This window comes from Giraffa tippelskirchi, chromosome 4, assembly GCF_054371585.1.
Source record: "Giraffa tippelskirchi isolate mGirTip1 chromosome 4, T2T-mGirTip1v1.2.pri, whole genome shotgun sequence".
Taxonomy (NCBI): Eukaryota; Metazoa; Chordata; class Mammalia; order Artiodactyla; family Giraffidae; genus Giraffa; species Giraffa tippelskirchi.
The window spans coordinates 175709548-175736487 of record NC_137278.1 but is presented as its reverse complement, the minus strand read 5'-3'; the positions used below and the strand labels follow the sequence as shown (position 1 = coordinate 175736487).

At 41.1% G+C, this 26940-nt stretch overlaps 1 protein-coding gene across 5 annotated transcripts in view; it reads right to left on the bottom strand.

Moving 5' to 3' along the window:
• TMTC1 (transmembrane O-mannosyltransferase targeting cadherins 1) overlaps positions 1–26940 on the bottom strand; it is a 297505-nt gene that overhangs the window by 62436 nt on the left and 208129 nt on the right. For 4 of the 5 annotated variants that reach the window (XM_081591728.1, XM_081591729.1, XM_081591732.1 and 1 more), the window contains 2 exons: positions 18571–18684; positions 2743–2886 (listed from right to left, as the gene is read on the bottom strand). In XM_081591728.1, coding sequence (XP_081447854.1) covers positions 2743–2886; positions 18571–18684 — 258 coding nt within the window. The remainder of the gene's footprint in view (positions 1–2742; positions 2887–18570; positions 18685–26940) is intronic. The other variant, XM_081591730.1, reaches the window with a different exon arrangement.

Here is a 26940-nt window from a genome sequence, read left to right as displayed (position 1 = left end):
GTGCCGAAGAATTGATGCTTTTGAACTGTGGTGTTGGAGAAGACTCTTGAGAGTCCCGTGGACTGCAAGGAGATCTAACCAGTCCATCCTAAAGGAGATCAGTCCTGGGTGTTCATTGAAGGGACTGATGTTGAAGCTGAAACTCCAATACTTTGGCCACCTCATGCGAAGAGTTGACTCACTGGAAAAGACCCTAATGCTGGGAAGGATTGGGGGCAGGAGGAGAAGGGGACGACAGAGGATGAGATGGTTGGATGGCATCACTAACTCGATGGATATGGGTTTGGGTAAACTCCGAGAGTTGGTGATGGACCGGGAGGCCTGGTGTGCTGCGATTCATGGGGTCGCAAAGAGTTGGACACGATTGAGCGACTGAACTGAACTGAACTGATGCTCCAAAAAATATTTCCTTGTGCTCTTAACTCACGTACACTAACTCAAGATAATAGGGGCAATAATATGCCAATTGAAAAAGAAAGGTTGCAGCATGCATGTCTTGTTCAGGTCTGGGTAAGATGAAATTTAAAAGCATCTATGCCATCATTTTCAAGTAGAGCCACATTCAGCACAGTGTGATAATCACAACTGCAGGAGATCATTTCCAACACGAAATATCAGTTTGTATTCAGGCTGTCAACGTTGGCTTCTTTGTAAAAAAATTTTAAAAAAAGGAAGAAACTCATCTGCAGTATTTTTTAAATCAGTACTATTTTTGAAATGTAAGTATTCCAAAAGACATGAACAGGATTTATCCACCCATTAATTATTAGGGCTCTAAATTGGACATATACAGACGTAACAATGACTTTTATAAATGAGTCCTTAGAACTTCACATAAATAAATAAGAACTCATAAAAACAGAAGAGTAAAATAAAAGCATCCTATTGACCTGTAAATAGCTACCTACATAACTGACACATTTGCCCCACATCTTTTGATTTCATGTTATTTATTAAAGAGAACATACTGGTACTAAAAGGCTTTTCTGTCAGTGTGTACTTCTTCATTCTTAGTTGTTTCTCATCACTTTCAGTTTATACAGAATTTTAACAAGCTTTCTAATATTTTTTGGACCATACAGCCTGCAGGACTTTAGTTCCCCAACCAGGGATCAAACCCATGCCCCCTGCAGTGGAAGCATGGAATCTGAACCACTGGACCACCAGGGAATTACCTAAATTATCTAACTTTTAAAATTAAGTTCATTTAGTTTTTGCTGACCTATACTTTTATTTTTTCATTTTATATGCATTTCCTTGCATTTATTAATTTTTGTGTAGTACTCTCTTGATTTACTATCCTAGTACATGGATAAAGCCATTCTTAAACAAAACTTCAGACTTGGGATGTCACCTATTATATACACAATGCTTCTGTTCAAATGGGATTAAATAAAAACATGACTTAACAAACGAGTACACTAAGGAAAAGAACTAGTATCTCTGTGCATTTGGAAAAGTCAAGGAGTAAAAAGAAAAGTGAAGAAGATGCATCCACTGAGGTACTAAGGCACCTAAGCCAATCTTGGTAAGGAAAAGATTAAATAAGACAGGAAACCAAGGGCCCTAAAAGTACCAAGTTTGCTCTCCAGGAGTTCAGAGACGTAGAAACCAATTCAGGAAGTGTATGGATTGTCAGTAACCTAAGAAGCACAAATAATGCATCACCAACACTGACTCTAATCATTTTTACCCTTTATTTCCATTTCTGCTATTTTAAACCTGTTTTTTATATTTAAAAGTTAAACACCACAGTCACCACCATTTCCACTATGACTACTACCTTAACTACCATTGTCAACACTGTCATCAACATGCCTAGACTTTACATTAACAAAAATACAATATAGAAAAGTACTCCTTTGTCTTCAGGGAGACTAACTGCACTATCAACCTTTTCCAGGGCAGTGAGTGAAAAGTGAACACCAGTGATTACACCTGGAAGGGCTTTCGAGAGCAAGAGTTACCACTACTAATTCCAAGCTAGGCTCACTTTGCTTCTTGCATGATCAGTTGCTTAGTCTATCTGACTCTTTGCAGTCTCATGGACTGTAGCATGCCACGCTCCTCTGTCCATGGGATTTCCCACGTAAGAATACTGGAGTGGGTTGCCATTCCTTCTCCAGGGGATCTTCCCAACCCAGGGATTGAACCTGTGTCTCCTGCATTGGCAGGCAGATTTCTTCACCACTGAGCCACCAAGGAAGCCCCACTTTGCTTCTTATCTATAGCACAAACTGTGGTTATTTATGCCTTTTGGCTGCACCTTTAGAGTACACTGCTTATCCTAGACCAGCACTTTCCCTAAGGTATATTCATGAAACACCTGGGTAACACCCATTAAAAATGATTGACTATGGAAAGTGCTATATTCCGTATTCCCTTCTTGAATATTCACAGAGCATTTAGCATGTTAAAGATGCTTCCAATAAAGGAACTATCTTTGCTTAGCTCAGCATTTCCTGAGTTTATTTGACCATGCAACCATTCTGTATTCACACCCCTCTACAGGCAATCTAGGAACATCTCCTAGAAATAATACTTCCAGAGAGACATTGGGAAACACCCTTTTGACTGATAAGGGACAGAATTAATTCAGATGAATTTTACATCCTCCCAAAGCTTGAAAAATCTCTTCTGCCCTAGGAAGAGGAGACAAAAGCACAACCAAACGAGTGCTGAAGAGGAAAGGATTTCTTGAAATTACAAGGTCTTCTGATCAAAGGTACCTGTTCTACTTACTTAAGGAGATTCCCGAGATTGAAAAGAGCCCGATTATGCTGCGGGTTAAGCTGGAGAGCCCTCTGATAGTACATCTTTGCCTCTGCAGTGTCTCTAGTCAGGGTTCCAAGGTTGTTCAGGGCACTTGCGTGGCGTGGATACAACCTGAAAAATTAGAAGTATTAAGCCATGATTGTTCAAAGACTTCTACATTGGTCATGATTTACTTGTACTTCACCCCTCCCCACCTCAGGTATGCCAGAACCAAAATGAAACACTGAATTCTTCCTTTATTTTACAGTATGTCTATGTGAAATATTTTTTTTATTTCTTTATGACTACGCTGAGTCTTTGTTGCTGTGCACAGGCTTTCTCTAGTTGCAGCGAGCAAGGGCTACTCTCTAGCTGCCGTCTCATTGAGGTAGCTTCTCTTGTTAAGGAACATGAGCTCTAGAGAACAGGGCTCAGTAGTTGTGGCGCCTGGGTTTAGTTGTCCCATAGCATGTGGAATCTTCCTGGAGCAAGGATTGAACCTGTGTCCCTTCATTGGCATGCGGATTCTTAACCACTGAACCACCAGGGAAGTCCCTCTATGTCAAATCTTAACAATCAACTGTTTGTGTAGCTACAGGCGTGTAAAGATGGCAGGAAAGCACATATTTGACATTCAGTGGTATAAGTAAATTACCCCCAAAGAGTGCAAAAATAAATAATATGCCAATCAACCAGGGTAAGATACTTAGCTTGGAGCCTACAGTTATTTTCAACTTCCTTTGATAGAAAATCCTCATTGCTTCAGGTGTTGAGTTTCTGGTCTAGGGGACAGCTGACTAGCTGCCTGGATAATGCCCACTATTAACACAAGATGCTGGCAATTCCTCGGCTGAGGGATCTTCATGAATATATTTGAATAGTTGAAGCATCAGTGACACCACCGTTATTGAGAAGGTGATACAAACATCTTCCCACAAAAATAATATTCCTCCTTCAAATGGCTCTCTGTCTTGACTCTTTTACCATTTTATCTCATTTCCCTCCCTACTGTAATTTGGCACCACCTGCCCTGAGAGAGTCTGAGAATGAAAATCCTGACAAATATTTAAAAATTTAAAAATGCACAATGAAGTGAAAATAGCAATCCTAATATTCAGAAGCAAATGCAAAGGAGGACTGCACGTACATCAGCAAACCAAATTTATGCTGATTAAGAAAGGAAGAGAATCAATTTACTTTCTTAGCTCAAAACTATAAGGAAGGCAAATCAGCACTGCTTCTTCAGCCACTGCTGAATTGTTTCTGCTGTGCTCAGAGGGGGCGTATTTAGCTGTCAAGGAGGTCGCCCTCTCTCTGTCACCCAGAGGACTTTGTATAAGCCTGTGGAGCTGGCTTTTAAAGTAGGAAAGTCAAGATAAAGCCCAAGTAATAAAAACAGGATCTGTACCTGTCAAGTCACCTGATGATCAAAAGTCATGCTTCCCCCTCTCCCAGCCTGTTCCATACCTTCTAAGAAGATCAATATAATCTGGGGACACAGAGGTTCCTATTAAAAGGCCAAGGAAGACAAGCTGCATAGCTTTTTTAAAAAAACCTTTGCATAACCCAGAGTTTATTCGACATGTAATCCTCCCTTCCTTACTTCCTTAGAGCTCAGCTATAAGCATCCCTCAGTACTTCTGGGAAGACACACTGGGTAGTGCTCCTCTTGACTGACAAAGGATAGAATCAATTTAGATGAATGTTACATCCTCCCAAGGCTTGAAAACCCTAATTTTTCACAACGGCTTTGGAGGCTGCTGGGAGACATACATTATGAGAGGAAGATGGGAGAGAAAACACACACACACACTGTTTGGTTACCTTTAATTAGCAAAGACAATCGGCAGGTATCTGGTACCAATGCCCTAACTCCCAGCCTCACAGTTCCTAGGGGGTCTCCATGGAGATGCAAGCCCTTGGAGGTCTCTGAGGTGCCTCTATGGGACATCAGAGCCAAGAGAAGATGCTATCATGCCTGCCCACTCATTCCATGCCCCGAACCGCCTCCTGGGAAGCTATGTCTAAAAATTACTTTGGGAATGGTCATGGAGAGCACATCAGAGCCAGGACTTAAATTCTTCCAATGGAAAAAAATTTTTTTTGGATGCTGAGCGAAGGTCTCTGACCCCCCAAAGATTTAAGGTGGGGACGGGTCCAGTGAACATGATGAAAACAGTTCTAATTGCTTCTCTGATAACAAACAGCAACAGAAGATCCTAGGAACCTCTGTCTTCTCAGAAGAGGTCATTTCTTAAAACTTGGTCTTTTTCTTATTTCTTTTGGTTTTTGAGGCCTCAAAATAAATGTCTGAGACGAAAACACTAAATTTAGAAAGTTGATCAGTTGCTCACTCGTGTCCGACTCTTTTGTGAGCCCAGGGACTGGAGCGCACCAGGCTCCTCTGTTCATGGGATTTCCCAGAAAATACTGGAGCAGGTTGCCGTTCCCTTTTCCAGGGGATATTCCCAACCCAGTGATAGAACTCGAGTCTCCTGCATCTCCTGCATTGGCAGGTGGATTCTTTACTGCTGAGCCTCCAGGGGAGCCCAAATAGGGGAAAGGACAGTCTAAATTCAATAAGAGCTTCTGCGTGGGTCCCCTGTCACACAGCAGCCTCTCCTGCTGGTTCTCAGTCCGCCTTTTTTGACTTTATCACTGTCTCACTGCGATTTAAAGGAACAGCATGCACTTTCAAAGATTACTGACTACAAAAATGTTTCTCTCTCTCTGTTTTTTCAAACCAGAAACAGAACATAAGCCTACACTGAACTCTCTAAAACAGAAACAATCAGTGAGAAGGAAAGTAAAACAGAAACAAATATAAATACCATGAGGGGAAAAAAGTCTTTCACGTGTCTTGTGTTCCAAGAAGCTTAGGACATGGCTTCATGGTCAGCCACAGGCAGCAAAGCAGCTCTGCTGTAACAAACTCCTAACCTGTCCAGGAAGGGGATTGCTGGCATTCACAGTGATTTACTGAATCTAATGCAGGAGCCACAGCAGACTCAGGTTCGATCCCTGGGTCAGGAAGATCCCTTGGAGAAGGAAATGGTAACCATTCCAGTATTTTTGCCTGAAGAATCCCAAGGACAGAGAATCCTGGTGGGTTACAGTCCATAGGGTCGCAAAGAGTCTGACATGAGTAAAACAACTTAGCACATTGACTCTGTTATCACTCACAGCACTCCACCTCGAAAATGTGTGATATTGTTTATTCCTGGCAGTAGAGAAGGCAATGGCACCCCACTCCAGTACTCTTGCCTGGAAAATCCCATGGACGGAGGAGCCTGGTAGGCTACAGTCCATGGGGTCGCTAAGAGTCGGACACGACTGAGCGACTTCACTTTCACTTTTCCCTTTCATGCATTGGAGAAGGAAATGGCAACCCACTCCAGTATTCTTACCTGGAGAATCCCAGGGATGGTGGAGCCTGGTGGGCTGCCGTCTATGGGGTCGCACAGAGTCGGACACGACTGAAGCGACTTAGCAGCAGCAGCAGCAGCAGCAGCAGTAAGGGTCTGCTAGCAATAGCCTCTTTCTCTGAGCTGGTTGCTCCTGCTGCTGCTGCTAAGTTGCTTCAGTCGTGTCCGACTCTGTGCGACCCCATAGACTATAGCCCACCAGGCTCCCCTGTCCCTGGGATTCTCCAGGCAAGAATACTAGAGCGGGTGGCCATTTAGGCTCGCCTAATCATGAGCAAGTACTGCATTATTTATGAAACAAAGCTGAATTTCATAAAAAGCATTCTTCAAGAAGGCCAAGAAAAAAAATCACTTTTAATTTTGATGTTTATATAGATGTAGACATTTTCTTAAAACATATACTCTGCTCTTGTTTACAGAAGATCTATGCAAGGACAAAACTTATTTTGTGTGTTTACTTTTTAAATAAACTTGTGTTTAAATGAACTCAGGTCTAATTCAATCCTGAGGTCTCCAGAAGGGGAATTTTCTACTGGAAAGATGAATAATTTAAGAGCTGTCTATATAGCTACATCAATTGTCAGAATAAATGAAGTGTGTCTTGACTTTGACGACTACAGGTATGTTTTACAAAAGTTCTGGTAGTGATTATTCCCTTCCCCAGCTAAACAATCTCTACAAAAGCTCCACTGAACTGGAGGAGAGTGGTGATTTTCTTTTCAAACACATTTTTCAAAAACCAGTGTGAACAGCCACTAGTATAAGGAAGTGTATTCTTTCTCTTTAAAAAAGAAATCTAGGTATAGAAATACAATTCTACGAGCTGAAGAGAGTATCTTTTCAAATATTGGCTGATTTACATTCCTGATAAGCACACATCCATTTGAGCATTGAAGTGCTTCTTACTTTTTATCTGGTAGCCTTTCCTTAAGCAGAATTAATAAAGCAGATAGTTAAGGACACTATTATTATTCCCTTTCATTCTCGTCACCTTATCTCTGAAGAATGAACATCAACAATATGTTAACAGGAACCACTGAGGTAGCAGTTGCCTGAGTGACAAACAGAAAGCAGGAACAGAGGAAAATGGGCCCCGAACACTGAGCATGTATTAATGATACTTTACATTTTAGAGTGCTTTCCCATACACTATCTAACTTAATTCTAGTTCTTCAAGGAGAATTATTGTACTGTTTTACAGTTGTGGAAAGGGAGGGTGGGGAAATTAAAGAAAAAATAAATTACTTTCTTTAAAAAAGAAATATCTTAGAAGCAGTTGTGTTAAGTGTTGAAAGCCAGATAATTCCAGTAAATCTATTTATTTTCCCAAACAATCCATGGGTCATTCAACCTTCAGTAAAGAAATATACTGCTACCAATTAGAGCTTCCACTTAGAAGAATTTCCCCTTGTATCCTTGGGCCAATTCATTCAGCTATGATCTTATAGGAACTACTTCTCAGTGACAGAAGCAAAATAAAGTCAATACTCAGGAAACGTGGCTGAGGTTCTCCTTCCCTGGGAAAACTTGTCTCCTGCCATACAAAATACTCATGTTATCTCTGCAAAGCACAGTATTATGGGAAGTTATTTGGAACCAACAATATTTAGTAAGTATATAAGGCAGTGGGGCTTCCCTGGTGGCTCAGATGGTAAAGAATCTGCCTGCAATGCCGGAGACCCTGGATTAGGAAGATCCCCTGGAGAAGGGAATGGCAATCCATGCCAGTATTCTTGTCTGGAAAATTCCATGGACAGAGAAGCCTGGTGGGCTACAGTCCATGGGGTCACAAAGAGTCGGACATGACTGAATGACTAACATTGTGGTTTATTGTGTGATATAAGGCACAGATACATGCTCACAGATCTACTGGTCTCAAGCTTCAGTCTCAACTAAAGATCCATGAAGACAAGATGTACACGATTCTAGTTTAGTTTTACATTTTATTTAGTCATTTACTTCAAATTTTGTACACTCTGTTCAAAAGTTAAGAATGATGTTCCTTTTTTACTGTTTGAGAAACTTCTAAGGCATTTCATTGTTCAAACAAGACTGTATCATGTGTTCCAGTTTGCAATTTCCTTTTGGAATATACACCCCTGATTTACTTGTCTGATTTTCATTCCACACATTAATTTATTTGACTTTAAGTATGCTAAGGTCAGACGTTTATTTTCTATTTCCTGTTGAGGGAAAAAAAAAAAGGACCCAAAAGAAAAACATGACTGGGAAAAAATTCAATCATGAGACCTAAAGTTCACTGAACTAAAAAGTACCCAAAGTAAGCTTTATTTCAGGAGTCCACAGCAGCAGCATATTTTTAGTCACATTAGTTCCTGGCATTTCTAAAGTGCCTGGTCCCTCATGTGATAAAATTTGAATCATCAGGTCATTAAATTGTGCCAGAATGACATTGAATGACTGCTTCTTTAATTGTCTGAAATCACCATTGACACCCAGAAGTAAGTCTTGCCACTTTCTTTTGGTTCTGTACTTCTTCCCATTCATTAGATAGCCTTGGGGAAATAAAAACCTCAAATGCAATTTAGGGAAACATGACACACTCTTCAGTGAGGAGCCAACTAAATGATCTGACCTCTCACAATGGATGACCTGGTCAGGATTCAGCAGGACGCCGCCCATCTGACTTTTGTAGACAATTTAGAGTAAAACCATGCCCTCAGGAAATGACTCATTTTAAGTGACTGAATTTTCCTGATTCCCGGGAATTTTCCTCAGGAGGCTGGGAAATGCATTGAATTAAATACTCCTCTTCTCTTTTCAATAGAAAGTAGTCAACGTAATTTAACTTTTCTCAAGGGCTTGGGGTGGTCATGGTGAACTTTGGTTTTCGGTGGCAGAAGAATAGGAAATTATTTTGGTGGAGTGGAAAAATAACTGCACTTGGGAGTCAGAAGCCTTGGGGAACTTTCTTGCTGGGTGATTTTGAACTCATGTCTGTGCTTCAGTTGCTCTCTCTCTAACAATAAGGTCCATAACATATTAACCTGTGTGACCAAAAAGGATGGTGGGTATGAGATGCCTACCATCATCCCTGGTACACTCTGCACATCTGATGCTCTGGGGTTGGCTGCAGAACCTCTGGGTGGGTGTGCTTGGCTCTCTCCACAGCCCTAATGAACCCATGCCAGGCTGAAACTGCCACTCTTCTTTCATGTATATTTCTCATCCTCCAAAAAATCATTCTTCTCACTGCTGTCAAAGGCATCTGACTTGCTTCCATCAGTCAAAACAACATCCATTATTTCTTCACCACTAACCCAGTGAATACTCAAGTCTTCTCATATCCATCTGTTTCTCCCACATCATGGGTTTTCAGATGTGAAGGACATTTGGCCCACTCCATTTTAAGAATGTAGGATTGTTCCTTGTCAAGCACTCACTCCAACAGTCTGTCAGTCTTTCATCATCTAAAGCAAATGATTCCCACAGGTACCAGGGTAATTTCCTCCAAACGTTTCTGATATGCTCAACATCAAATGGAATTCCAGACACGCACAATTTTAAGAGTTACACACAAAGTTATAAGGAGATTCAAAGTCCTATGTGACAGATCAGTGTGCTCGTAGAATCCTTCTCGTAATAACACTTTGTAGCATGTGTAGCACTCTGGCTGTTAGACTGAGAGGAAAAAAAAGACTGTTGGGCAGGAGGAGTGTGTCCATGTTTACAGTTAACAGTGCCAGCCTAGGAGGTCATGAGGGGCAGAGAGGGAAAGGAGAGTATATCCTGAGGATTCACCTCAGGAATTGGAGGTCACCACTGGCATATAACGGGGCTTCCCAGGTGGTGCTAGTGGTAAAGAATCTGCCTGCCAATACAAGAGATACAAGAGATGAGGGTTCGATCCCTGGGTTGGGAAGATCCCCTGGAGTAGAAAGTGGCAACCCACTCCAGTATTCTTGCCTGAAAATTCCATGGACAGAGGAGCCTGGTGGGCTACAGTTCATGAGGTTGCAAAGAGTCAGACTTGACTGAGTGACTGAGTGGACCCCCCCCACACACACACACACATACACACTGGCATATAATGGGCAGCAGCTAGGGGTGTTAAAAGTGTATAAGTGTATTAGAGCTTGAGACCTGCAGTAGAGAAAAACGAAGTGAAGCAGAAGAATAGGGTATGCTGGGGTTGGCTGGGAGAACAGGGATAGACTCATGGACAAGATGAGGTTACCTAAAAGCGCCCTGAAGGGAGGGAGGCAGCCATTTAGAGAAGGAGGAAAGTGTCTTGGGGAGAAGGAAGGACAAATGCAGAGTCCCTGTAATAGATGTGAATGAAAAAATACTGACTGCCATATAAGCAAACAAATGATGTTGCAGCCATCACATCATCACATTATAGCTGCCCAGACAGTGAGCCCTGGGGGACTCAGGATAGAAACCGGATGCCCACCATCCTGCAGCCAGCAGCTGCAGCCACCTCTGATGGTGCACCCTGGGGAGACTCAGGATGAGACAGCACATGATACTGGCCCCAGATAGCTGAGGTGCACATCAAAGGAACGATTTCAGTGAACCCAGACTCTTGCATCTTCCCCTACACTAAAAAACACTAAGTTCCTTAAGATATCTGATTTTCTTTAATAAACAGTAATCTTTTGTTGTTCCAACTACCTGGTCTTTGTTGCAAAAACTCTTATATATCCTGCATCCCCTATTTGCTTCTTCAGAGTAGTCTCTCAGAGTTATCTGAGATGCTGTGTCCTGGGCTTAAGTTCTCAGTCTCATCTGCCAAATAAAACATAACGCTCAACTTTTAGGTCATGCATTTTTTTCCCAACTGATATACGAATATGGCAACTGCTGTCCAGTGTGCCTGGAGCTGACAGCGATAGGTGCAATAGGAGGTGAGGTCTGAGTGGCAGAGGACAGACAGTGCATGACATGGAGACCACTGCAGAGCCCTTGATTCTTGATGGAAGCAAGCAGAATGTTCTGAGCACAGGACTGCTATGAACTCCCCTAGGCTACTGGGTTGAGAATAGACAGCAGGAGGGCAGAAGGGAGAAGTGAAAATGGGGAGACCAGAGAACACTGAAGTAATCCAGGTGAGAGATGATGGGCAGTGGAGGCAGAGAGAAGGGTCTGATTTAGGATGTATTATCGGGCTTCCCTGGTGGCTTAGAGGTTAAAGCATCTGCCTGCAATGCGGGAGACCTGGGTTCGATCCCTGGGTTGGGAAGATCCCCTGGAGAAGGAAATGGCAACCCACTCCAGTATTCTTGCCTGGAAAATCGCATGGACAGAGGAGCCTGGTGGGCTGCAGTCCACGGGGTCGCAAAAAGTTGGACATGACTGAGCGACTTCACTTTCTTTTCTTTCAATAACATTTACTGAGTTTATCATGGCCAGGTATTTAGACACTGTTTTACACCTTGTTTGTGAATTATCTTCTAATATTCCAGCCCTATGAGGTAGGTTGGAGAAGTAACTGGCAACCCACTCCAGTATTCTTGCCTGGAGAATCCCAAGGACAGAAGAGCCTGGCAGGCTGCAGTCCGTGGGGTCACAAAGAGTCGGACATGACTGAGTGACTAACACTAACACTATGAGGTAGGTAACACCACTATTCTCATTTTAACAGAAAATCTAAATGATATTCTGTTCAGTTCAGTTCAGTTCAGTCACTCAGTCATGTCTGACTCTTTGCGACCCCATGGACTACAGCACGCCAGGCCTCCCTGTCCATCACCAACTCCTGGAGTTTACTCAAAATCACGTCCATTGAGTCAGTGATGCCATCCAACCATCTCATCCTCTGTTGTCCCCTTCTCCTCCCGCCTTCAATCTTTCCTAGCATCAGGGTCTTTTCCAATGAGTCAGTTCTTTGCATCAGGTGGCCAAAGTATTGCAGTTTCAGCTGCAGCATCAGTTCTTCCAAGGAATACTCAGGACTGATTTCCTTTAGGATGGACTGGTTGGATCTCCTTGCAGTCCAAGGGACTCTCAAGAGTCTTTTCCAACACCACAGTTCAAAAACACCAATTCTTCAGCGCTCAGCTTTCTTTATAGTTCAACTCCCACAACCATACATGACTACTGGAAAAACCATACCTTTGACTAGATGAATATTCTGTTCAAGCTGTCATATTTTCTTGTGTAAGAAATCATAAATTAAGCTGGTGTAGTGTATGCTAAGAAGAATTGCTGCTTTTGAACCATGGTGTTGGAGAAGACTCTTGAGAGTCCCTTGGACTGCAAGGAGATCCAACCAGTCCATCCTAAAGGAAATCAGTCCTGAGTATTCATTGGAAGAACTGATGCTGCAGCTGAAACTGCAATACTTTGGCCACCTGATGCAAAGAACTGACTCATTGGAAAAGACCCTGATGCTAGGAAAGATTGAAGGCGGGAGGAGAAGGGGACAACAGAGGATGAGATGGTTGGATGGCATCACTGACTCAATGGACATGATTTTGAGTAAACTCCAGGAGTTGGTGATGGACAGGGAGGCCTGGCGTGCTGTAGTCCATGGGGTCGCAAAGAGTCAGACATGACTGAGTGACTGAACTGAACTGAACTGAGTGTATGCTATCTTACACCATCTAGTTACCCCTCAAGTCTGAGGCGCTTGACACTCATAGCTGAGTTCTTCTCTGGGCATTGCTACTCTCTCTGCCTGACACCAGGGATTGGTTGATAAGGGGGTGTAAATGTTCCATTCCTTTCATGACAGCTCTGAGGATGCCCAGCTCCCGAGCACCCTAAGGGCTCCTCTGAGCCCCTGGGAGTATGCTGCATCTCAGCTTCTACCTCTTGTTTCTCTGGCCAGCATAACAAACAGGCCAGAAATCTTCCTGTTTGTTAATGTCTGCCTTGGATTCTGTCTCCTGGGGAACTATAGTGGGGATTTGAAGTGACATAGTGGTTTAAGGCAGAAAAAAGAGAGCAAATGTTTTTGAATATAAATTATAGAACATTCATGCTGAAATATCATCCATAAGTATGATCACAATATGACTAAAATTCTAGTTTTCTAAATGAAATGTATAAAATCTTGGATTTAATGAATAAAACTGCTAGACTTAATTAACACAAAATACACATGGTGAGAATATAATTTCAACAAAAAGGAACAAAAATAATTTCAATTGTGCTACTGGAAAACATATTTAGACTTTTATAAATGAAAATGACACACCAGCAGAAGAATCCATCTCCACTTGTTAAACTAGGTTAACAAATGGTATCGCAATTTTTATTCTTTCCAGAAATACATGGCAGCTGGTAGTTAATGCCACCTATAGTCATGGGAGTTATTTAAATGCTCATTCAAAAATAGCCTGTGTAAAGAAGGGCTTTTAAGTAATCATTAAATCCTGATTTTTTAAAAATGTTCAAACTCTATCAGTTTTATAGACAACACTTCTCAAAGGAATTATAATAATCTTATTGATAGACTCAGGACATCAATGAACAGTGGGTTAATTAGACATAGACTTCTTTACAGTCTAATGATACGGCTTTCTTCAATAATCACTGTCTTATGATTTCCTTTTTTCCACATACACTTGTTACAATCTCATGGAGTCTCTTTGCAGACTTCCAGTTATCTACACAGAAGGGAATACAAAGAATGATAGCAGTGGGAACCGTTCTTATGACAAGTCTCTATTTTATGCATTAAAAAATCCCAGTCAGAAAGATTTTAGCTTCTCCTTTCCCATGTGTTAGCCAATTATATATCAGTTGGATATTTCTTTTGTACAAGAGTTTTAAAAGCACTTTCCTTTCCTTTTAATTATGCCTGGTCAGGGACTTCAAACCCCACCAACTAACAGCTTCCCTCCTCTTCAGGTTTCTATTTAAAAGATCAACAATAGATATATTAGGAGTGGACACGTCCCCTCTAAGGGGCCAAGGCGACCCAAACACACTTGAGAGGTCCCTCAGGGCAGGGACCTCTGAGTAATGCATCTCCTACTCAGTGTAACTTACGGGAGGGCGACATCTTAGACTATGTCTGTGAATTTCATGTGAAACTATAACTGTGAAAAGAAAACAGCTATCTGGGTGGCTGAGGATCACAGCCTTTTTATATGTGGCTGATAGCCAACTACTTGGAATGCATCAGCCAGTCTGGGTGTGGTGGGGGCTTACTGTCAGGGGCTGGAAGGAAGAGGACATCTAAGTGAACAAATGTTCAGAGGAACATGGGGTGATTCCTGCTGACATCAGAGAGACTTTTTTGATCCACCTGAATAAAGGTGAACTCTATTCTCATTGCCAGCTTCAGGGTTCTTAATGACTAGCCCATATTAGCCAATCAGTAATTGATTTTTGCAGGGAATCTATATTTAAGATGCAAAATAATTTCCATGAGACTCTATCACTTTTAATGAAGACTCTTTTAAAACAGCCATGTATCAGATTTCCAGATGTTCTCTCTTCTCCGTAAAGCATTTTGGGGAATACATACAAGTTAATAAACCATCTCTGTAAGCCTGGGCCCTTTTGCTCCTGTAAGTTATGTTGCTTGACTGCTAAGAGTCAGTTGTGTTTATTAACAAATTTATTCCAGTTTATTGCAATTTCAAGATATAATGAAATTCCTTGCAAACTGATAAAATATAAATGTGAAAAAGAGTGTTGTAATTTCTATGAAAACTAGAAAAACTCAAAAAAGGGAAGTTGCTCAAAAATTGTTGTTGAATTTAATATAAGATTAATTGTAAAAGACTGGAGAAGAAAAATCAGAAGTCTCAGTCTTTACATTTTTATTCCACTTTTAAGTATCAAAACTCATCAACACAGAAATGAATTATGTATGTGTTTTTTGCCAATTCTAATCAGCAGACTCTTACTCAAAGAAAAAGACTTGGTTTGACATTAGAAGATTGGTAAATGGGAGTACCTGTGAAATTTTAGGGTACAGTAAAACATTTGAGTGTGCATTATTTATTTTATGATTCTTCACTTTAAAGTGACTTTTTAAACTAATCAAGAAGCCACTGGCCAAGTATACATGCAGTATTAACTGCACTTTATTTGGGAAGTGCTACTCTCGCTCCTTTTGGGCTTACCAAATGAGTCATTTCATGAGAGGTTTTGTACAGGAAGAGCTTAATGGCTGGGTGGTCTCTGGACTTTCTACTCTGATCATATGAGGTGAAATGGTAGGAACCTTCTCCAGAGTAACTCAATGGTCCAAAAAGTTTTGGAGGAAGATGGCAGCTCCACCAGCAGTAGTCTGATTTTCCAGTGTACAGAATCCCAACCTTTATAACACCCCAATAAGCATGACAGCCACCCCAACAGCAAAGGAAAACTTACACCTGTCTTTGTGGAAAATTTAAGGAAATGGTTTTGACAATTTCCTTTGATGATTTGAGTCTTAATCTGAATCTATGACCTCAGCTGCGGCATTATCCAAGGGCGACTTCCCTGGCAATACAGAAATGTCGTAAAAGAGGTACACCAAAATGAAGTTAATGGTACTTCTACATTGTTTAAAAAACAGAATAAAGTTTAAAAGAAGCACAGTATTCATGCCATATATAATTACCAAGTTAATATAGTGTTATTGTGAGAACTGTAAGCCAGCCAAAAAGATATAGGTACAGATACAAACTTTATGACTAATTTCACCATTGTCTTTGGAATCTATACAGTTATTACAACAGGAATGAATAACTTTGGGGACTGACTTCAGATAACACCACATTTAATCCTGCATTCCCCTCATTATTCTCTTTCTTGCTGTTGTGCAAATATGGAAAAATCAGATACACCAAAGGTGCAGTAGCATGGAACAGTTGGGACAGGGCAAAACCCCAGAGTCTACAACCCCCACAAAGAGTTATATTAAAGGAAGGACAGTCTTTCAGTCGCCGGGGATAAATAATCATCAAAATGATGAATAGTCCTGTTATTTTCCTTTTTTTAACATAAAGAGTGATAATTTACTTAAATTAAAAAAAAAACCCACATCCACTGAAAACTCACACAGAGGTATCCACACAAAAATAATAATACTTTAAATCAAAAGTATTTTGAGCCTGGTGGGGAGAGGATGAATTATTTCACTAATTACTATACAGTATATTTTTAGCTTTAATTGTTTTTACCACATTTCTCAAAGGACATGTTTCTTCCTGAAGCACAGTTGTTGAAGCAAACATTTATCTTTATTGTTTCATAGGAAACAGGCGGGAGTTCCAACCAGCTACTGTGATTCTGTAAAATCAGCTGCCGGAGAATTTTGCCTAATTTATACTTTTGCCCCAAGCTGTGCCTTAGGGTCTGCCTTATTTTTCTGTTTGAACTTGACAGAAAATAGTCTGTTAGAATGAAACAAACTTAAAAAGATATGGGTACATTTCCCTTCCACCAATATTTTTCAGGCAAACTTACTGCTCTTCTCTCCCCTTTAAGAATGCCACCTGAAATCATGACACACTAATTAATTATTGAAGACAAAACATAACTTATTGGCTTGAATGTCCCTTGAAAGAACACGCCTTTTTAAAAAAATGACATTTCCTCAATTCAAAAATAATGCATGTTCATTGTAAAACATCTGGAACACAAAGGAAAGAATAAAGAAAGAAATTAAACTATAATCTCACTAACCAGAGATAAGCAGTGCAAACATTTGGATAAACTGGCTTGCAGTGAAAAAAATATAATTCTTTATTAAATCTTTCAAAATGCTATTTCTTAATAAAAATTTTTTTTTTACAATAATGAGCTTTGTTGCAATTATTCCTCTGGGGCTCATATTTCTTGAAATGTTTGGGAAAGAGAACTTGATGTGAACAGTTTTAAATTTTTGCCGTATTGAATTTAAACAAGTCCTAAAGTCTAAAAGATTTTGCTTGATGACCAAATATACTTATGTAGAACACTATTCAAAAGGATAACTTTTAAAAATTAGGTCAGTTACTTTAGGAGAAGGCAATGGCAACCCACTCCAGTACTCTTGCCTGGAAAATCCCATGGACGGAGGAGCCTGGTAGGCTGCAGTCTATGGGGTCGCTAAGAGTCGGACACGACTGAGCGACTTCACGTTCACTTTTCACTTTCATGCAATGGAGAAGGAAATGGCATCCCACTCCAGCGTTCTTGCCTGGAGAATCCCAGGGATGGCAGAGCCTGGTGGGCTGCCATCTATGGGGTCGCACAGAGTCGGACACGACTGAAGCGACTTAGCAGCAGCAGCAGCAGTTACTTTAAGAATGACAATTTCAAACTAAACCAAGAAGGGTGCTTCAGTGAAATGTATGCTTTGTTTGTTACACATATTTTAGAGCATGTCCCAAAGTGGAACAGTAACAGAAAATTCAGCCAAATGTGGGACACACTGTAGAGGCATGGAAACCTCTTGAAAACACTTCTGTGAGCTCACATGGGGAGACTGTGAGGCTGTGTTTAGTTATGTCTCCACTCCTTCCAGGTTAAACACATTTATTATCTGAGATCTTCTAGGGCAGACCTTCTTTTTTGTGGAGAGGGGAAAGACCATCTTGAAAATCAGAGTTGCAGTTTGGGTACCTAAAGGCAATACAGATGGTTGCTGGTAACGTAGAACTTAAATTTGAATTCCCCTTAAAATCAAATCAGGGGCTTCCCAGATGGTGCAGCGGTAAAGAATCCGCCTGCCAACACAGGAAATGCAAGAGACACAATTTCGATCTTTGGGTCAGGACAATCTCCTGGAGGAGGAAATGGCAACCCACTCCAGTATTGTTGCCTAGAAAATTCCATGGACAGGGGAGACTGGTGAGCTATAGTCCATGGGGTTGCAAAGAGTCAGACATGACTGAACGGGCATGCAGTAAAATCATCTCTAAAGCCATGTATGGTATATTCTCTTCCAGTAGATGAGTACAAATAGAGTGTCAGGGCTGCTCATATTTAAAATTTTAAAACATCAAAAAATATACTATATATACATGTATGTACATACATACCTTATTAACATATTCCCAACAGGGTAATCAAGTGAATTCTCACTTTTTTTTCGTATTTAACACAATTATCAGAGTATTTTATTTCTGTACTCTAAAGTCTTTATATAAATCCTTTTAGATAATGGGAAGCCTAGACTGGGAAGAATTCATTGGAGTAAATATCCTATGAACTTACGAGAATATTTTTTACAACCAATTCCTATAGATCTGTATATATGTATTTAACTGTGTCACTTCATTACATAATGTGCAGCAATGGAAATTTTTATAAGAAAATACCGAAAGTTAGAAGCAAAGTAGACTTATAACAGACTTGAACACAGAGCCAAAAGATTTGGAGTCCAAGATCTCCAAGGAGATGTTCACTGTCAAGAGAAACAAGGTCTCTATATACTGGGAGAGGTGAGTGAAATAAACAAGGGCCTGAAAAGCATAGACACCCAGCTGCAGCTTACTTGAGGGCCGTTCTGTAGTGGTAGATGGCTTCCCTGTTCCGACCCTGGTCCTTCAGGAAATTGGCATAGTTGTAGTGAACCTTGGCATTGTGGGGCAGAGTTTGAACTCCAGACCTAAAAGTTAATAAATTAAAAAAAAAATGAGTAACAAAGAGTACTGCTTAGGAATGTTGCCAGTTTCTTTCATGTTTTAATCACAGATTTATGAACCTGTATTTGAAATGTTCATTGCATCCATCAAAGCCTCTTCCAAAATTTGCGGACCTTATGAGTTACTAAACATGCTTCTGTGGAAAACAGTGAAGGTTGTGCACAACTATGCACAAGTAAAATACACTAACTGCATGTGAAGCAGAGGAGCAGGAAGTGGTGAGAGATGATTCTTTGGGGGAACAACCATGCATGCTCAGGTTAACTCAGCTTTTTCCTTTTTCCTTACTTCCTTCACTTACAGCCTTCCTCTTTTTTAAAAAAATTGAGATTGTCTATAAAAATAATTCATTACAAGAAAGATGACTATAGACTAGCCTCCCTACTAAGGTTTATTGGAAATAAACATTTCCCATGTACTAAGCCAGGGCTAATTTTATTTAAAGGCAGATGTAATTATTAATAAATATTCTACAAGTTGCGGGTAAGGAAAGGAGGTTTGGCTCAGAAAAGTTAAAACCTTCTTAAGTGATTAATGTATTAGCCTGCTTAGACTAGCAAAACAAAATACCCGGGGAGCCCCAGAGGGTAACACTGAAGTTTTGAAGGTGATATAAGTCGTTTGTAACTGCATCTCAAATTCACCTTGCACAAGATCAGCCCAGTAGTAAGTACTGAGAATGGGATTCTGACCCAAGGAATTTACTTCTAGAGTCTCTGTTCCCTCACCTGCAAGGAGGTGGTGGCAGGGGAGTGATAAAGGTAGACGGATTTGGGAGCTGTCTGGGAAGAAAACTCCAGAACTTATGTGGGTTAAATGTGGGAGGGGAACAGGCTAAGGGTGCGAGGAAGGAGACAGGATGACAACCTAGTTTCTGGGCAACTGTACTTCAAACGCGGTACCTCTTCTAGGTGACATATTTTCATTTAATTTTTAATTGAAAGGTAAGAACACTAGGGAAATTCCATACAAAGTGTTAAATCTGTTAGGGAGATATGTCAGGGTATTGTGACCTTTGTTGAACTTTTGTTGAAATAGCCCCTATTTAATGTTATAAGCCAATAAAAATTGTTTTTAATTTTAAAATAAAAATGTGCAAAGCCAAACAAATAAATGAAAGAAAAAAAAATTAACAGCCCCTTAGGACCAGCAAAGACTGTCCCACTTAAAATCCACTGGCCGGCTCCTTGAGGAACTCTCCAGAGGACAGAATGTACAGGGAGCGTGTGAAGCTAGAGACCAACCCAAAGGCAACATCCTGTGAAAGCAGCAGACTCCGCCTTACGCGGAGCTGCCGAGGTAAGGGCAAATGCACAGCCCTAGCTACCTCTTACTGGCCCTGCATATCCTGGTGACTTGTTTCACTATTCTTTCCCTTCCCAGCAAAAGGCAGGAAGTTTACTCTCTAGAGGGCTTCCTAGGTGGCACTAGTGGTAAAGAACCTGCTTGCCAATGCAGGAGATGTAAGAGACTCAGGTTCGACCCCTGTTGGGAAGACCCCTGGAGAAGGGCATGGCAACCCCCTCCAGTATTCTTGCCTGGAGAATCCCATGAACAGAGGAGTCTGGTGGGCTACAGTCCATGGGGTCTCAAAGAGTCGGACGCTGAAGCGACTTACCACGCATGCATGTTACTCCCTAGAGAACTGAATCAGAGATCCTGCATTCAGAAACAACAGGTACAGCTGAGGGCCAGTAGAGCTGTACCTCCAAAGTCGGTTAAGTGACAATATGCATTCTGGACAGTAGATCCTCCTAACCCTCTGGTATCCATGCAAAGCTCTGCACACTGGCAGCCAGGATTGGACTCTCAGGGAGGAGACTGAAGGAATCCTCTTACTGGAAGATGACTAACCCAAAACAGAAGATTTACAAATGCTGCCATTTGAGTGCTCCAGTGAAATCATCAGTCTCTTCAATTACCCACACAGTGCAGCTCACTAGCTAACAAAGAAAGCTAGAATCTTAATATAACATTTCAAATGGACATTACCCAAAGTATATTTAGTCACAGGGCACAACCAAGGTCAGAGAGATAGTGATGGCTTTTTAAAATTTTAATTTTTATATAGGAAAATGTCTGATCTTTCTCTCCAAAACTACACAGTGCACGGTACAGGGAGATTTTAAAGATAACTTTGATTTCAGCATAGATATAACTGTAGTATTTATTGGAATTGATCCTTCCTTCTGTGCAATTAGCATAGTCACTCTGTTATGTTTCACCCAAGTTCAGTCTGTGAAAACATGTCCTTGCGAAGATGAGGGCATTGCTCAGGGATGGCAATAGGAAGTAGTAACATTTGTAGAAGGCAAGCGGGTGTGGGTGGAGTAACTGAAATCCTGCAACTATACTGCTTTTCCCATCGTTATTTCCCATTGTTGTTTTTGACCTTTATGTTCTCTACGTAATCTTTTCCTACTGTTTTTCCAGTTTCTCATTTTACAATGAACCGTTTATGAAAAAAGAAAGATAAACTAGCCAAAGGCATAACTTTCCATGTCATTCTGAGTGGCCAGGTTGCCCCTCCTTCCCAGGCCAGCCTCCTCAGCTTGTGACCCGGATGCTGTGATTCAGTCGTCCCAACTGTCTTAACAGATTGTGTGGCCTTACACATACTTACTCCACAAGGAAATGTAGGATTCATAAGTTATGGCGCTGGATCTCAAACCCCATTAATGACTGCTGTTGCTGCTACTGTTTAGTTGCTAAGTCATGTGTGACTCTTTGCGACCCCATCGACTGTAGCCTGCCAGGCTTCTCTCTCCATGGGATTTCCCAGGCAAGAATACTGGAGCAGATTGCCATTTCCTTCTCCAGGGGATCTTCCCAACCCAGGGATCGAACCCACGTCTCCTGTGTCTCTTGCATTGGCAGGCGAATTCTTTACCACTGAGCCACCGGGGAAGCCCTATTAATAACTATAACAAAGATTATGAATAAAAGTCTCCCTCTGAATGCAGGGCATATATTCATGCACTTTGCATTTCTCCCTCACACCTCTCATTTGCAGAAGACTTGAAAATACCAGAGATATCAAGCCACTTCTCTTAGGTATCTCTCCAAGTTTGTAGAACGTTTGTTTTGTTGATATTACTGGAACGATAGGTCAGGAAAACCATCTCCAAATTCCTGATTAGAAAACAAACATTTTTAAAAAACAAGTGGTGTTCAACCAGAGGTTAACAGGAAAGGAAAGAAAGAATTTGTGGTTCTGCTTGATTGTGACCCTATTTAACCTGAGGTTTCCAACACCACACTCAGGATGGCCAGTGCTCACACAGGCTCATTTTAAATCAAGCACTGCGCTAAGCATCCACTTCCAAGGGCTCTCTCCTTTCCTCCCTTCAACAACCTATCAGATGGTAGTATACTGTACCTCCCATATTATAGTTGAGGAAATTGAAGCTCAGAGAGTTGAAGACCATTTTCTAAGGTTATGGACTGAGTAAATAGTTGAGCAGAGATTTCAACCAAGGCCAATATAAGGTCAGAATCATTCCTGAAGTTGGTCAATATTGGATAAACCAAAAAGGTACCACAAGATACTAGGTACGTTAGAATGTCACTGTTACTATGTTTATATCATTGAGAAACAAACTATGGCCACAGACACACCCACGGGTTTACCCTTTTACAAAAATGTCTTCGGCCTCTTTCCCAAGGTAACAGCAGAGTAGCTGCAAAAGAGACTAGAGGGCCCACAAAGCCGCAAATATGTATAGTCTGGCCTTTACAAAGGAGTCTGCTAATCTCTGGTTTCTGTTCTTTGCCCTGGGACGTCTGCTTATCTTTCTGGCTCAGCAATTTCAGAGGAAGAAAAAGAAAATGTGTTTTCTACAGAAAGGGAAGAAGATCTAGGCCATAAATTCTTAAGGGTGGTCCATGGATCACTTGAACAGTTGATGAATGGGATTCAGAGAGAACCCAAACTGGATGCAAAACAAAATATGCTATCTTTGTCATTCTAGGTATTTGAAGATTTGGGGGATGGCAAGAAAATATTTAATCAAATTGTGTTATTTTGGTACAATTTCCTACAAACACACGTAAGAGTCTGGGGTATCACTCAGTTCAGCTGGACGTATGCAGTTTCTATCTCCTCAGATTAGATAGTAGAATAATTTCCTATTCTAAGAGATTAAAGAAAATGTACCTTGCAACTATGACTACAAATATCTCTCACTCTGTCTCCGTCTGTGTCTCTCTCTGTCTGTCTGTCTCTGTTTACATTGGGCTTAGATTAAGTTAGACAACATAAAGCAAAATATAGGTGTGGTGAAGTACATCCATTCTTTGGCTTTTACATTAGATTTGGGTTCAAATCCTGGCTCCTCCTTTTCACAGCTAGTCTGACTTGGACAAACTAGTCTCTCTCTGAGCCCCTGGTGAGACGCAAATACTGGATTCTTATGCTTTTGTGTGAGAGGTTTTCAAGAACAGATGTACAACGATGTGAGGTGACTTTGCATTGGTATCTCCTAACAATACATCATTCAGTGTCATCTTTTTTGTGGGAGGAGGCCTTAGTTGGTAACACTGGAACTTGACTGAAATTTGGATTTTCTCTAACACAAAGGTCTGTCCTAAGATATTTTGTAAGATTGCTCATAGTATTGCCAAGCAAAACCACTCCATATAATTAGGGAGCTCTCGAGACCATATGACCTAGGATGGTCAATGAGTTTACAGTTTGGAACAGAGGAGAAAACAGAATCAGGATCTCTGTAAGGACATCAGCTTATCTAGAACTTTTTCTTACTCGGTGGGCCAGCTCTTGGTTTTGACCATTACAGCTACTTTAGGTTTTCCTCATCCTACCATACCAAGCTCGGGCCCACAAGAGAACAGTTAGTGAAGGCTTGGGTTGATCACAGCCTCCTGCCTACACTTACACAGTGTCCTGCCCTTCCTCTTGTCTACTGCCTGCTTTGATGTTGTTTAGCTGCTAAGTTGTGTCTGACTCTTTGCGACCCTATGGACTGTAGCCCGCCAGGCTCCTCTGTCCATGGGATTGCCCAGGCAGGAATACTGGAGTGGGTTGCCATTTCCTTCTCCAGGGGATCTTCCTGACCCAGGGATTGAACCCATATCTCCTGCATTGGCAGGCAGGTTCTTACCACTGAGCCACCAGGGAAGATCCTACCACCTGCTACATTATATTAAAATGTGTTTATGCATTTGACTCCCATCCAGACTTCAGGCTCCTCTGGTCTCTCCCCCAACCCACTTCTCGCTCATGTCCTAGAACACAATGCAGAGCAATAACCTTACACAGTGTTTATCATACTGCCCTGGGCATCTTTAACATACTGTTTTATTCTTATAAATACACCAGAAGATGCATGTGTGTACTAAGTCACTGCAGTTGTGTCTGACTCTTTGTGACCCTATGGATTGTAGCCCACCAGGCTCCTCTGTCCATGGGATTCTCCAGGCAGGAATACTGGTGTGGGTTGCCATGCCTTCCTCCAGGGGATCTTCTCTGGAGAGAGCTTCTTAGAGATCTTCCCTAGGGATCAAACCACCCACCTCTCTTATGTCTCCTGCATTGGCAGATGGGTTCTTTACCACCAGTGCCACCTGGGAAGCCGCTACCAGAAGATAGACACTATCAATATTCTAAATTTAAAAAAAATTATTAAAAAAAATTTTAATGAAGTTTAGATGATTTACAATGTTGTATTAGTTTCAGGTGTACAGCAAAATGATTCAGGCCATTTCCTTCTCCAGAGGATCTTCCCGACCCAGGGATCAAACCCACATCTCCTGTGTCTCCTGCATTGCAGGCTGCAGATTTTTTACCCTCTAAGCCATTAGGGAAGCCATATACATATATATATATATATATATATATATATATATATATATATAAAATTATGGTTTATCACAAGATATTGAATAAATATATTGAATAGTTCCCTATGCTATACAGTAGATCCTTGTTGGTTATCTGTTTCATATCAGTTCAGTTGCTCAGTCGTGTCCGACTCTTTGAGATCCCATGAATTGCAGCACACCAGGCCTCTCTGTCCATCACCAACTCCCAGAGTTTACCCAAACTCATGTCCATCGAGTCGGTGATGCCATCCAGCCATCTCATCTTCTGTCGTCCCCTTCTCCTCCTGTCCCCAATCCTTCCCAGCATCAGGGTCTTTTCCAATGAGTCAACTCTTCGCATGAGGTGGCCAAAGTATTGGAGTTTCAGCTTCAACATCAGTCCTTGCAATGAACACCCAGGTCTGATCTCCTTTAGGATGGACCGGTTGGATCTCCTTGCAGTCCAAGGGACTCTCAAGAGTCTTCTCCAACACCACAGTTCAAAAGCATCAATTCTTCAGTGCTCAGCTTTCTTCACAGTCCAATTCTCATATCCATACATGACTACTGGAAAAACCATAGCCTTGACTAGACGGACCTTTGTTGGCAAAGTAATGTCTCTGCTTTTTAATATGCTATTCTAGGTTGGTCATAACTTTTCTTCCAAGGAGTAAGCGTTTTTTAACTTCATGGCTGCAGTCACCATCTGCAGTGATTTTGGAGCCCCTCCAAGATAAAGTCTGTCACTGTTTCCACTGTTTCCCCATTTATTTGCCATGAAGTCATGGGACTGGATACCATGATCTTAGTTTTCTGAATGTTGAGCTTTAAGCCAACTTTTTCACTCTCCTCTCTCACATTCATCAAGAGGCTTTTTAGGTCCTCTTCACTTTCTGCCATAAGGGTGGTGTCATCTGCATATCTGAGGTTATTGATATTTCTCCTAACAATCTTGATTCCAGCTTGTGCTTCTTCCAGCCCAGCAATTCTCATGATATACTCTGCATATAAGTTAAATAGGCAGAGTGACAATATACAGCCTTGACGTACTCCTTTTTCTATTTGGAATCAGTCTGTTGTTCCATGTCCATGTTGCTTCCTGACCTGCGTACAGGTTTCTCAAGAGGCAGGTCAGGTGGTCTGGTATTCTCATCTCTTTAAGAATTTTCCACAGTTTATTATGATCCACACAGTCAAAGGCTTTGGCATCGTCAATAAAGCAGAAATAGATGCTTTTTCTGGAATTCTCTTGCTTTTTCGATGATCCAGCGGATCTTGGCAATTTGATTTCTGGTTCCCCTGCCTTTTCTAAAACCAGCTTGAACATCTGGAAGTTCACAGTTCACGTATTGCTGAAGCCTGGCTTGGAGAATTTTCAGCATTACTTTACTAGCATGTGAGATGAGTGCAATTGTGCGGAATTTTGAGCATTTCTTTACTAGCGTGTGAGATGAGTGCAATTGTGCAGTAGTTTGAGCATTCTTTGGCATTGCCTTTCCTTGGGATTGGGATGAAAACTGACCTTTTCCATAAAGAAGTGTATATACGTTAATCTCATATGCCTAAATTTTAAAATAAAGAAACTAAGGCATGAAGTGGTTAAGCTATTAAACAGTGCAACTTGGACCAAAGCCAGAAAGCCTAATTCCAGACTCCACACCAACCACTAATCCTATCCTGACTCAAAGATTCCTGGTAAATCTTCAACTACTTTGAACATTGCTCAGGGACGATTAATACGTACAAACATCAGGTCTTGAAGGAAAAAGAAAAAACTTAAAGTCTCAGATTCTTAAAAGTTTTCTCAGAATATAAATAAATTATAATAGGTAAAGTTTTCCAAAATCTATTGATAGCTTTGATTTGCATATTACACAAAACTCCATTTGATCACCAAAGGCCTCTCAGACACAAAGTTTCTTTATGTACATATGTGGAGTGTTTTAGTAATCAACTGCTCACTTCCTACATGCTCCCATCTAAAAAACCAGAAGCCTCTGCATGCAAGGTCAATGAGCGTTTTGCTCTTCCGTTTTCCCTTTTTAAAATTGCTGGCATCAGCTGTATAGGGATTGAACACTAACTTGTTATCCTTGAGATAAACCACTGTCTGCCAGAATCCATCCCCAGAGTTGCTCTGATTAAGCAGTAAACATCATTATAAAATGCAATCACTCTTAGTACTTTTACTCAAGAAGGTTTAACATAGGGCAGAACCATTTAAACATAAAATCACTGACTACTGAAAGTGAAAGAAAAAATGAATTAAGTCAACAGAAACGGGGAGGAAGTTATATTCCTGAACTTCCATGCCCTTGTGTTTACAGAATGACCTCAGCACTGGGCAGTAAGAGGGAACGAGCTCACTGTCTTCTGTAAGTACTGCGCTGAAGTCAGGG